The 13,433-nt window shown below is 35.9% G+C and overlaps 1 protein-coding gene across 1 annotated transcript in view; it reads right to left on the reverse strand.

The window, feature by feature from the left end:
* Positions 1-1,539: 1,539 nt before the first annotated feature.
* The window catches only part of LOC121318361 (lysine-specific demethylase RSBN1L-like), a 39,010-nt gene continuing 27,116 nt past the window's right edge, over positions 1,540-13,433 (reverse strand). Inside the window, exons 4-8 of the mRNA XM_041254935.1 lie at positions 7,887-8,024; positions 7,353-7,495; positions 4,722-4,889; positions 4,285-4,393; positions 1,540-4,036 (exon numbers count right to left, since the gene is read on the reverse strand). Of these exons, the coding sequence (XP_041110869.1) occupies positions 3,389-4,036; positions 4,285-4,393; positions 4,722-4,889; positions 7,353-7,495; positions 7,887-8,024 (1,206 nt within the window). The 3' untranslated portion in view covers positions 1,540-3,388. The remainder of the gene's footprint in view (positions 4,037-4,284; positions 4,394-4,721; positions 4,890-7,352; positions 7,496-7,886; positions 8,025-13,433) is intronic.

The raw sequence follows: 13,433 nt of genomic DNA on the forward strand, positions 1-13,433 counted from the left end.
GGTCTTTTAGGAGAATATCAACAAATGAACAAAATATCTGAACCAGACTTCAATTTCTGTAGTTCTGTAGGGTTTAATAGTGTGTGTGTTCTAATCTGGTATACATCAGGCAGTGCCAGCCAAATGCATTGTAACACTGCAGTATAACAAGCAACTAAGTGCAGAAATGTTTTGTAAGTCAAGTTTTGTTTTTGTTTTTTTACTATTTATATGCAAGATTTCCTCTAGCAGATGTTAATTTGGTTTTATACTGTGCATCAATACAGTCCCTATAGTATATTCAGAAATAAAAGGATTGGCTGTTGATATCTGTGAACAAAGCAGCTGCGAAAAAGAATGGAAGTGAAGGACATATGCCTATAACGTGGGAAATTGTTTAACATTTATAACCAAGAGATTTTGCATTACATTTTTGTAACTTACTTTATTTTTGCTGAGTAAGTTATTTTTCAGCATTTTAAATATGTTTTTTAATTGTTGGTAGGGTAATTGGTTCCTTCTAACTAAATATTTGAGAGACGGGTTGCAGGGGTTACAAGGTACAAGCAGTGTTAGGTGGGTGGCTTTCTACTATTTTGAGCATTAATGGAGGAATTAACTTCCACAATTTTAATGGTATTAAAGTTGGAATATGCTAGTTTTCAGACATTTCTACTCCAAAAGGTGACTTGTTGGCAACAGAAGGAACTATAAAGAAATACATTTTTATTGGTTGAAACAAAGTAACGTACCCAGAACAACCCCCCCCCCCAAAAAACACACACACACACACACGTGGGGTGTTGATGTTTTTCACATACCTGTCACAATATTTTTTATGCTGCACCCTTAGAAAATAATAATATTGGCATCCAATAATTATTTTCTTCAAGCTTTAACTTTATTCATGTTGTTTCTAAAAGCTTGTCAAAGTGCATTCAAACAGCAGATTCCTTTATTCACCAAGCAAGCTATCTGTAGTAGTGTTCCTTTTTTTCTTATTTGCTAGTCCTCTTTAAATGCAGATACCCCTTTGAGATTGTCTCAGCAAAATAGATAACTTGCAATATTATACTTGAAACTAGGTTATTTCCACTTAATTTACCTTTGTGTATCCCCTTTCCATTGCATGTTTCTAGCATGTTGTTCTTTAAGGTAATTCGCAGAACTTTCTAGCAGATACTAAAAATAAATACAATTGTTCTTAATAACAAGTGTTTCTAGCAGTGAATGTTTTACTTTACACCGTTATCAAGAACAACTCAGTTTACAGGAATGTGAAAAACACACAAGCTGCTTAAGTTAGTATTTGTTACCATGAAGTTAAATCTCAGGTACCTATTTCTTTGTTTTATGTTAACAGGAACATTCAGTGTTAAATTGATTAACTTAAAATTGTATGAACTAGATTGGTAGCCGAGGTTTAATGACACTGCAGAATCAAAACTTGAGGCCTACGCCAAATAAAACTCCCAATTATCATTTGTTTAAAACTCTCCAAGGTGCACAATGGTAGTTCTATACCAGATGATCTACCATTACAAAATCAGAGACTTCTGACCAAAGCTGAAACACGTTTAATAATTTAGACATGTAAGAAACTTTACATTCCATCTGTTTGTATCAATTGTATACACTTTCTATCTTGGTCATAGCTGGTATGCTGCTAAATAACTGGCATGATTAACAATTGGTTCTGATCTGAATTAAGAGAATCTAGACCTAAATTAAATCACATTTAGGTCTACAGATCTTGCATATGTACATCTGCGGCCACGGTTACCTGTTTTTGTCCTCAAATTACACAACTGTATCAAGTATTTTGAAGAATTACAAAATAACCTGGAAGCCGAGTCTGGGTTTACTAAGAACTTAATGCAGGGTGGTGAACCCCCTTCCCCCTTTAACAGTTCATTAAAAAAAAAAAAAAAATGATCCTTGAAATGTAACATGTAAACCAAATATAAATAAAAGGCAGCAGCAAAGCTGAATTGCGATTGAAAATGTATAGATTAAGGGTGGAAAAGAGGATGAACTGCTGATAGGAGTACAATTCTTTTCTAAATATTTATTATTCTGATGCGAACTAGCTGAACCTCAATCCACCAAAGTTTAATTAAGCTTTTTACTTGTTTTTGACACTTAATTCGCTCCATTATCAATATTTTTTCTAAGGCAGTAACTATATAGATTCTGTTTGCATGGGAGTATAGTTTATGCAATTGGAGTTCATGTAAAATTGTCTTCTACACCCAACAACTTTAATCTTTAGCCCGATACATTTAACGTTTCACTCTCAACCTGTCTTTGTACACAGTACATGTATATGTACAGAGATGGTTAAACTGCTGGGCACAGGATGGGCAAAAAAAAAAAAAAGTTTAAAATACACATTTAAATAACAAAATTCAGTTGAACTTAGATATTTACATCGATGTGTACATTTTTAAAAACTTTACTTTTGTTACATAGATGTACTATGTAGAAACAGATGCCTTAGACTAACTACAATGCTGATCTTAGCATTTCACTTATAAAAAATAGTTTTTTTCAACCTTAATAATGGAGTGAATTTATGAAAAATTGCCTTAAGTAAATAAATTAATTTACACTTGCAAACATAACATGATACAAGGAATGCCGCCTATATTTAACATGGGGTTACAGGGTACACATTGTTAGAAAGTCTTACATGGTGTTCTTTTAACAAGACCGTCAAACTAAAAGGTTACACAACCTGCTCTACCTTTCCCCCCTCTACAGTATTCATATTCTTCTACACAAAAAATGACAATTATGCATCTCTTGGTGTATCATGATCATGGAAGAGCATTAAATCAGCCATATGAACCTATCTTGCTTTGGGTCACTTAATCTTATGGACTGGATTGTTCAGTGTAGCCCTTGTTTCAACAACATTCCATTTTTCTGAACCTTTTATTAGGAGGTTCTTATTTAAGTATAAACCACACTACAAGTTTAAAAAAAAAAAAAAGAAGTTATTTACACTACAGTGCTGACACATTTCAAATGGAAACCAATTTGATATAAATAAGCTCTATGGAAAAGCCCGGAGTCATCAAAAGAATTCTGGCTCATCTTACAAAAAATATATATGTTCATGTCAGCTCTAATACATCTAAAACCTACAACTTAAAAATATATTATTTAAGGACCTGTTTAATTCAAACCTGCAGTGTAACAGTGCAGCTGGCCTTAAGTGCTTTGATAGTTCACAGTTACGGACAGGCACTGAGGAATGTGTTACAAGCTACATTTGCTATGTATTCGTTCGGTAACAGAGTAGAGAGCAAGTCACAAGCCTGCCCCACAGAGCTTACATATTCCATATAGTACACCACACTGCTGAAGATCATAAAAACAAAGATTTAAAAACAGTATGTACAAATTAGTATAAAAAGTCTTTCTGCTGCTCATGCAGGTGGTGTTTTACTGAAGGGTGCGGCCTTGTGTCCTCAGGAGCTTTTGTGTAGAGCATGTCCTTTGATCTCTCGTTCCTGCACTGAGATTCTGGGGTACTGACTTCTGTCTGTGTCTCTGCCAGCACACTGTGCGGATGCTTTGCTGAAGTGGTTCGACATTCCGAGTGCTGGGATTTCACTTTGCTTTGTGGCTGTGTGACCTCTGCAGGCTTTGGGTTCTTTTCCAGAAGCAAGTCTCCAGCTTCCACTTTGATTTCTGGAAGCTTAGTGTCCTTAGGATCTTTTCTTTGTTGCTGAGGTTTAAAGTCTACAGAGGTATTGGTGCTTGCTGTACACTCGCTGGCCTCTACATTGACACCACTGGGTTCTAGAGGTGCTTTTGTTTCTGTCCCTTCTACGGATTCATTGGAATTATTGGACGCCTCTGCCTCTGGGTGATATTGTTTCAAGCGGATGTGCCAAGCTAAGCTGCAGACGGACGAGACCGTTTTGAACTGGTGCACAACATTGCGGGGTATAAAGTAAATGTCATTGTCGTAAAGCTGGATCCTAGCATAGCGGATTCCTTCCCGTCGAAGCTGGTTAAGCTTTGCATCGTCGACCCATTGTACACACTTGGAAAAAGAAGAAACAAAGGAAAGCTTGTTAGCACAAATATTTAGATATTAGTGTTGTGATGCTCTGGTTACTCCCTTTTAATGTAGAAAAGCAACTTATCAAAAAAGCGTTATATTACAGTTATGCCACCAGTTGTCGGTATAAATGAGAAAAGGAAATACTGTTACATATTTTGAACAGCATGCAGGAAGACCTGCTTTTTCTTAATTTATTACCTACTGCAGAATTGACATTACCATCTTACCTGTGACAGTGGGGGTTCATGCAGATCCAACTGCAGTCTTTGCACTGCCTCCAAGAAATCTCCAGCGTGAAAGCAAACCACATCTTTGGTTATTCGAGGTGGATCAGGACTACAAATGGCAGAAGAAACAATTGCAGATGAATACGTGAAAGCCTTGCCAGGCAATGTTCCTTTTTGTTTGACTTAATGGTACACGCTAGCTGAAATGCAAGTCCTAAAAATGTAACACTGACAAAGTCCTACTGACGTATTAAAATACACATCATAAAAATCAGTTCTTGAATACAGAGAACTAGGTTTTAGACTCCATTAACTCCTACACTAAACTTGGTGCAATACAAAAGAAAATAACAGGTTTTAAAGAAAAGTGAAAGCAACATTTTATATTTAAATACACAGCATAAAAAAACACATCTGAATGAATTGTGTACACATACCACTCTCCACAGTGTACTGCTTTGAGGACCCCCACTGCTGCAGTGGTCTGGCGCTCAAAGCCCTGCCCTACGTGGTCCGCATGGGCCCGAGTTCGGTCTTCAAACAGCATCTCACGGGGCTCGCTGGCCCGAGGTAGGTACTGGAGGTTTTTGATTTCATTGGTAGTCCTAAGAAGGGAATATTAAGATGTATATAATTGTCATATTAAAAGTGGAAGAAATCACAACAAATGACTGCACACACACGAAACCAAGTACATTTATTTTTAGATAAAGAAATGTTAACATACATCCACAGCCAGAACTGCAAATGCAAAGTTAGAGCTACTGTATCTGCATCAGGAAAAAAGTAAGACTAAAATCTGGTTTTGAACAATCAATAATGTGCTAACCAAGTATTATAACAAATTAAAAAGCGGTCTGAAATACGTAAAAGCGAGACATCTGAAATATATTACCATCTTCAGGAATGTTCAAAATCTGAATTGAAACCACTTCTATGCTACAATCCCTTTTAAAGGCCATGTATGCTTGAACACCAATTACCAAGATGCAGAAATACTGACAACATAAAGCCTGCTACAATAGCCAAAAATATATATGTACAGTAACAAGAAGTAAAGAGATTTGTACAATGTAGCCATTTATCAAAGAATATCCATTATAAAAAACTTCCTGGCCATTGGATCTAATAACATTTACAAAATACACTAGGCTAGAATAAAATGAATACTACTGGTAGTCAACAGATCCATAGTCTTTCTAATATGATCATGGAATTGAAAGCGAGCAGTCCAGTTAGAGTTCAAAAGGTTATTCTTGTCAGTAAAATGTGTTATCAAAATACAGACTCTACAGTGTCTTCTAGTGTTTTAGCTAAAGGGCATCTTAGTTGTGGTAAGATTTTATTTCCATTTAAAATGGCTAGTGGATTTTAAGTGGCTGTTCATAGGCGTTGTATATGCAATTTTTGCAATAAAATGATTGAACATCAAAACGTAAACAAGATATCCCAGTAAAGCATGGCTGTGTTATGTGGCTTCACTGAACTCAAGCAGAGCAGCTGTGAGCACATGCAAATTGACTCTTTAGTGATCAATGCCGGCAATTCTAAAGCAGCCTATATTAAAAAAAAAAAAAAACTACTAAAACCCATATTCCTTTTTAAATGTATTGCAACTGTTTGGGATGTGCAAAAAATTGGATGGTTAGACCTGCTGTCACTACTTGAATAAATGTTAACATTCAGCAACTTGCCTGTACAATAATACAAGAAAAAAATTAAAAGATTTAATTTTGGACTGTATTCTAGCCTACAACACGTGACAAATCGGGTATTTGTTTAGCATACAGGACAAGAAGCTGTTAAAGTTAAAAGCTGAATCTTGCCAGCCTTTGAGCAGATGAAAAATATAGTGATCTCAACAGGAGGGAGACCACTGTATGACTATTACCGTTGCATTAAATTATTCACCTATGTATTAGGGGATATGTATTATTAAAAAATAAATTCCTCATTTCTTGAGGTTTAAGTTTCATACCTTCAAAATTCCCTTCTGTGTAGAATCCCCTTTAGGTGGTGACTAAAAATGTGGGCTCTCCATTCAACATACTGCACATGAACACTACCCTACAGTAGTGTACAAAATCAGCATTGTGGGAAATCCCAACATCACTGACTGGTACAGTAGCACCTAATAAAAAAGCATTACAATGCGTCAATGATTCTGTGAATCATTCCCAACAGAGTAAGGTGCTGTATATTTTCAAGCCAGCAGAGGGAGTGTAAAAGACATGCTACTCCAGTTCTCACATGGCCGCAGTAATATGAAAAATTCTAACATTTCAAAATGTCACCTTTATTTTTATGACCAGGAACTGTAAAATGGAAGAATGAAATGGGAGAATCTTTATAATATTCCTTTCCTTAACATCTGTAAAGGAAAAGTCATACTGAACATTATTCACCCGGAAAAAAATAAAATAAAATACACACCACAAGCACTTTACTCATCTCCAGACTCCAGAACACATACAAAACATTATTTTGCACAACACAGTGCATTCACTGTCTCTACCATATAACTCCAGATATATTTAAAAATGTACTTTGCCTCAAAAACACGAGGGAACGCATAAAAAAAGTATCACAGCTTAAATTTATTTTCCAACTTGTTGAGGTTTTCCCAAATTAAATATATCATATGACATTGATAGTCACCAGCATTCAGATAGGTCACAAAAACTGAAAGCACTGAAATACCGCTTGACCTGTTAATTCAAATTAGTCAGAGTCAATTGATTCTTCAACACTCCCAGGGCTATATCTCTCTCAATATAAAGTGTGTCGAAAGCCACACTAATGCTGGGAACGTATATGGACAGAGTTACACTATTCTCAAATAAACTTAATTTACCCAATAATCCATTTATAAAATCAAGGCATTGACAGATGGGTGAACACGATCGGCGCATAGAATAAAGTGAGAAAAGAATAAAAAGTCAAAGAAATAACAGCAGAACTGGGAATAAATACATTGGTTTCAAACAGAATTGTTGTTACGATAAAGGAAACCATCAGGTCTAAAAACAGGACAAAAAGGGTCACTAAAAATGTGAACACATTCCTACCTTTTCCTTTTAAAAGGTGATTTTGGCATGTCAGCTACAGGAATCATCTGCTCTCCAGGACGTACCCACATGATGGGCCCGTCATCGCTGTCTGTAGGGCTCTTTAGTTTAAGACTAGAAGAAGTTCCCCAGGGTAATGTTTGCTAAAAAAAAAAAAAAAAAAAAAAAAAAAAAAAAAAAGGGAGAAAAACAAAATAGCTGAACTAAATTCTTGTAGGTTTAAAAATTTGCATTTTGTGATTTTTAAAAAAAGGGTTTAGTCACACAGCACCAATAGAAATAAATACACACAATATGTGGGTGACAGCTGAAATACTATTTCTTACTGAAGATTTAAAAAGATCCTATCCATATAGTTCAACCAACAGTACACGTTCACACCTGCTTTTACAATGTGTTTTGCTTGAAGGTAAATATGTGGGACATTATGAACTACAGTATGTTATCAGTCCTGAAGGAATTAATATCCACTTCCCAGGAATAAGACATTTTACTTTGCAGTACTACCAGTATTTCTGGTTTCTACAAACTTACTTTTAAAAAGGGCGAGTCTTCTAACATGCTGATGAATTCTGGGAAGTAATCTCCTACTTCTTCGTCCACAGCTCCCACCAGGCTGATCTGTCTCATCGCACCAGCTCGGTACGTTCCATGCGAGTAGGTTCTTTTTACCTGCCAAAAACAAGTTCAACACAATGATTTTCAAATACCTGACAATATGCAAAACTGTTGGTACAAACTGTACTAAAATGGCTGAACTTTAATCTAGGATCAATTGCCTCTTTACTGAATTTGAGGTTTACTGTTTCACAGGAGGGGCCGCTGCAGTACACATTAAAACAACTAAAATTGACACGGATGCCTTGATCCAATAAAAGATAATCAATATTACGCATTAACATTTAACATACTTGTTAACAGAATGCTCTGATCCTACATGGATTTCAGCTTTTTTTTTTTTTTTTTTTATTAAAATCAGGAGGATGTTGTAAACAACCCACTTGGCCATCTATTTTTCACTTTGGTCTCATTCACGACAACAAAAGTTGGTGCGATAATTATCAGTTTTGTTTTATGTGCGACCAATGCCTTCATGGCATAAACTGAAATTATTTAACCACAAATAAATAAATAAATAAAGCTTTTACCAGAACAAGTGGTTTTTATCATTGTGTCGCTGGGATTGTAGTCCATGGTTTCCACTGCCAACAAGGCTCTAAATTACAAGTCCCATACTCCAATACCAGTGAATGCGTGTGCTTTATAATAAGGGCAATTCCACTGGAAGGTCAATCCAAGTGGTAATTTTTCAAAATCATCTCATTTTGCAGGAGATGGTGTCTATGTATAGGATTTGTAAGGCATTACCAAAGAAAATGATGTATTACAGGTGAAAACAAGCATTTGTCTGTAGTCTATTCACTGGTTACAAAACTTGGTGGGAAATGGATGGAGTAATTTCAATTTTTACATGTTGCTAAAAGAATACATGAATCCTGATAATTCTTTCTAAAAGCAGACTGTCTGAGGTTAATGATAAGAGCAAGCAGCTAATTTCATCAGCACTTCTTTGTAAAATTGACAGGGTTTACAACGGCACATTCTAAGCTCTACATTAGCCTATGTAGGTCACATTAGGGTCCATACTGTAGTTTGTAGAATAACATCATAAATTCAAAGTTAAGGGAAGGAAGGTGATTTTAGCCCAAAAATGTTACGAGAAAGCACAGGGTCTTCTTTAAATTGCCATCTGGTGCACTTCAAAGCTTTCTCCTTGCCATCTGTCTTTCCTGCTCCAACAATCAACATTAAACCCAAATACTAACTCAATCTAAAACCCAGTTAATTTTGTAAACTACAGTTTCTTGTAAAGTATATGTTTCTCAACACAGTTTTGTATTTTGATTAGACCCAATAGCTTTTGTGCAGTGACACCTAAACCTATCCATGAGGTTTGTACTGATGTTCCGGTATGCTGTAGGCATAGTTGGGCAGTATCGAAAATACATGTAATTAAAATATGTATTTTCATTACACATGTATTTTGTAATTTTAATGCAAATGCCAATTTAGAAGTATTTTGTATAGAAAATACATTTCTTAAGTATTTTGTAATTTCAAAATACTCCAAAAACACATTGTCAGTAATAGTTTAAATATTAACCTGCAGCTGTATAACATTTAATTCTAGTGATCGCATATTCTATTTAAAAAAAAAAAAAGGCACCAGTTTGTCTTGGGAGTAACTTTAAATCAACAAGAAAGTCTTGCGAAATCACAGATTTTGGCAAAAGTTTGAGACAGGTTATTATTAGATCGATAGATTTGATGTAGAATAGACAGATGGCTATATAGACAGATTTAGATAGACATACAGGTATTAATTTTCAACCCCCCAAAGAAATCGGCTGACCTCTTCCAGAAACTTGTTTTGCTGAAGGAGAACTAATAGAGAACTATACAGTACCACACATCAGTCTAGTACATCAATGTGTTAGACATTAAATAAATACTGTTTGAATATTTAAATATTTTTGCTTGCTATAGAATTACTCTCCTAACCCAGGGCAGGGCAGGGCAGGGCAGGGCAGGGCAGGCATGTTACCGCTGAACTTCTCTCAAAACACTTGTCAAACTACTATGCTGTTCATCATGTTCGTGAATAGTGAATGAATTTTGGTCATTTAAATACATCTTGTGAGTTTTCATTTCTATCTACACATTGCTGTAGTGGTTACACAGGATTTCAAAATATGAAGTGTCATTCATTAAAAGGCTTACTACTGTATTACCAGCACTTAATACAGAGTATCTACTGTAGCTGCACAAACAGTTTGGTATACAGAATCAATCAAGTTAAATGTAACCCTTCCACTGAAAGCTGAAGTGGCTTTATGAAATCTGGAAAAGATTTATGGTTTTTCTGAATAAATTAGGATTTGCACATCCGAAAAAGAAAAACGTTCCTATTTCAGAACCAATACTTAGAATCTGAAATGTTCACCATTACCTTACAGCAAGTCTTACCCGAAAGACTAACACAGAAGTTCAGTATCAGTGTCGACCTAATTCACAGCAATCTGAATTCTGTACCAGTGCTGGAATAGGTACTTGGTGTTTGACAATTTTGATATGATGCAACAATACTAACAGGAACATCCATACCATAAAGGAAACCCAGCAAGTCGTTGCAGGCAAGATGCTAGAGGTCTGTAAAGTGTCCGAAATGTTCATCCAACACATGGAATTGCCCGTAATAATAATAATAATAATAATAATAATAATAATAAGGAGGAGGAAGAAGAAGATCATCAGAAGAATGCAATGATAACAGCAATTCATTTAAAGTGTATCCGTGGGCATGAGGATGAAGTTCTTTAAAAAAAAGTTTACACTGGAACCAATCCTTAGAAAATGAAATCTGTTTTGTAATAGTTTGTTGTTGCAAGACAGTGTGGTTTTGGGGGATTTGTATATGCTAGTCTAGATCCCTGCTTTTAATTTTAGATGCCCATGCTTTTAATACATTAAAACAAGAAAACAAAACCTGGCTCTGACTGCATCAAACAAGTTATATGAATCATAATTACAATCTCCTCTCAACTTGCTCTGTACAGAGACCACGTTGTTTTAAAAGGACTTAGGCCACACAACTAAGCTAAAAACAGCATTTTTATTTCTTTTTTAAAATGAGAAACTTAATACAAAGTCATGTTTACGCAATAGAATACAGTTCCTTGTATATTCCACTGCACGGCTAAGGTACTACAATTTAAAAAGACAGGGTTTAGGAAACTCAATCCGCTAGCCAAGGTTTCTTGACAAAACAGCTTACATAGATTTGCTAGTACTGAATGTTGTATAAAATGCAAACACAAAAGTATACAGTGAGGAAAGAGACACACGTACTCTATTGGTGTTCTGTAGCAAGCCACCTCCTGCTGGCAAAAAGACCCGTCAAAAGAACACTGTTGTGATTACAAACCTCCAGGGCAGAAGCATTTGTACACGACTGTGTCTGTCTTGAGCACCTGAGTGTGTCAACGACAAGTCTGTAGTCAGAGTTCACTGGAAGACAGAGATTTATCTGCTGTTGGTTGCAGCGGGCAGGTCACCCTCCCAGCAGGTGAATCCAATCACACAACACACTCCTAATCAAAAGTGTGTTCCCCAACCATTTGAGAGAGAACTATTCAAATATTACAATACTGCTTGAAATGAACTGTATGGCAAACATGTGCCTGGTAGTATACTTGCTAACACAATTTTTAAATGACTGTTTGATAAAAAAGTAAAAAATAAAATGCAGACAGGAAACCACTGGATAAATTGAGAAATTAATTTATTTATATAATATATTCCAATATATATAATTTAAGTTAATAGCTCATGAAGTGGTTCATACAATGGAGCACTGAGTATGTTTAGACGTGTCACTGCTGGGCTACCCCTGTTTGTTTGGTGCTGCCCCGTGCAAGTTCTGCAATCTTCTCTGGGGTTGGAGGCACTCATGCATCTCATGCCTCACAATGCCCTAAGGCGTCCATATATTCGACGTATATGGAGGCCCTGTTGGACCTTATTGCATACACATAACTGCTTGTATGTAGACAGTTTAATAAAATAAACCACATATCCTTCCATTAAGTTGACTCTTCTACTTACAAAATACACTTTTTTACAATAGCAAGGTCATGGGTACAGATATGTACACACACACATGCAAAAAATATATATCAGGAAGTGAATGTCAGTCACTCCCCTATGCAACCATGTACAGCAAAGTATGGTGTCTCTCAAAGTTATCAAAACAAGGTTTTTTTTTTTTTTTTTTTTTTTTTTTTTTTAGTGTTTACAGAAATCGCCACTTGAAATCCTTAGTGTTTCTCAGTTGTACTTGAGATAAATAAATGGCTGAACAGGTATCAATTAAATTATAAGGAGAGTATGAATAAGGTTGAAAATCCAAAGCTCAGATTAAAGATTTGAAACAAAGATTATACAACAGACAATACTTTTCAAACAACTTCATTGACTTTATATATTTTTAAAATATAACAGTATCAGGGGAACCTAAAGTAAAAAATATAACATTATAGTTAATCCGCATATCTGACTGTGGTGGGACCAGAGTAAGGGCAAATATGTAAAAAGGTGGATGAATGAATCTTGTTTTAAATACCATTAGACACAGCTGTAACAATCACTATATTTCACACAATTACTGGTTTTGAGATTCAGCTTTTATTAAGGAGCGCCCCTAAATCCCTTGTTTAGAAAGATACAGGGAATGAATGCTTGTGACAGAGTAGCGGGTGTGTGCGTTTTCTGCTGAGTGACAGTCAGGAGATCGAGATTGAAGTCGATACGCCCAGCAGGCGAACAGGATTTATTTACATATCAACACACTGAACAGCTCACATGACACTACCAGCTATAGTATACAACACATACAACACAGTATATGAAAACCTTGATAGGATCTACAATCTCTGAACTAACCTTCTCTGTTCAATAATAAACGAACATTGCTGAAGAGGTTGATCATGGCAGATAAATGGGTAGGGTGGATATATGTGATGGGCAGATTACTGCATTTATTTATAAGTTTGAAATGGAGGGGAGCAGTACCAACAGGGTAAAAAGTGTGCATTTGTGAGTGACAACATGTCCACGCTCTAACAATATGGGGCTGATAACCACTGTTGTCGTAGAAAGCCAACATTATGTAACCCTGCCTGCAGCACAGTTCAAGCTAAACAGAAGAATCTTTGAAATGCTCAAGGGTGACGTTGCAATAAATAAATATCAGCTGAAATATCTGCTTTCCTTAAAATGGCTGGGGACACTCAGTAAAGACAATGTACCTCAGTTCGGCAGCAGAGCACCTGGCCACTCATATTTCTCACAGAAATCCCAGGCTAAAAACTATTTCTGTCATTTCAGAGGATAGCAACTCAACGGTGACCATGACAAGAAACACAAATTGCTTTATTTGTAATTGAAGTTTCAAAGCAGATATACTGTAGAAAACTACACACCAGAGCAGAAGGCTAGCACTAGTATTCTGCAGTATTTCAT

The sequence above is a fragment of the Polyodon spathula genome, chromosome 7 (assembly GCF_017654505.1).
Source record: "Polyodon spathula isolate WHYD16114869_AA chromosome 7, ASM1765450v1, whole genome shotgun sequence".
NCBI lineage: Eukaryota > Metazoa > Chordata > Actinopteri > Acipenseriformes > Polyodontidae > Polyodon > Polyodon spathula.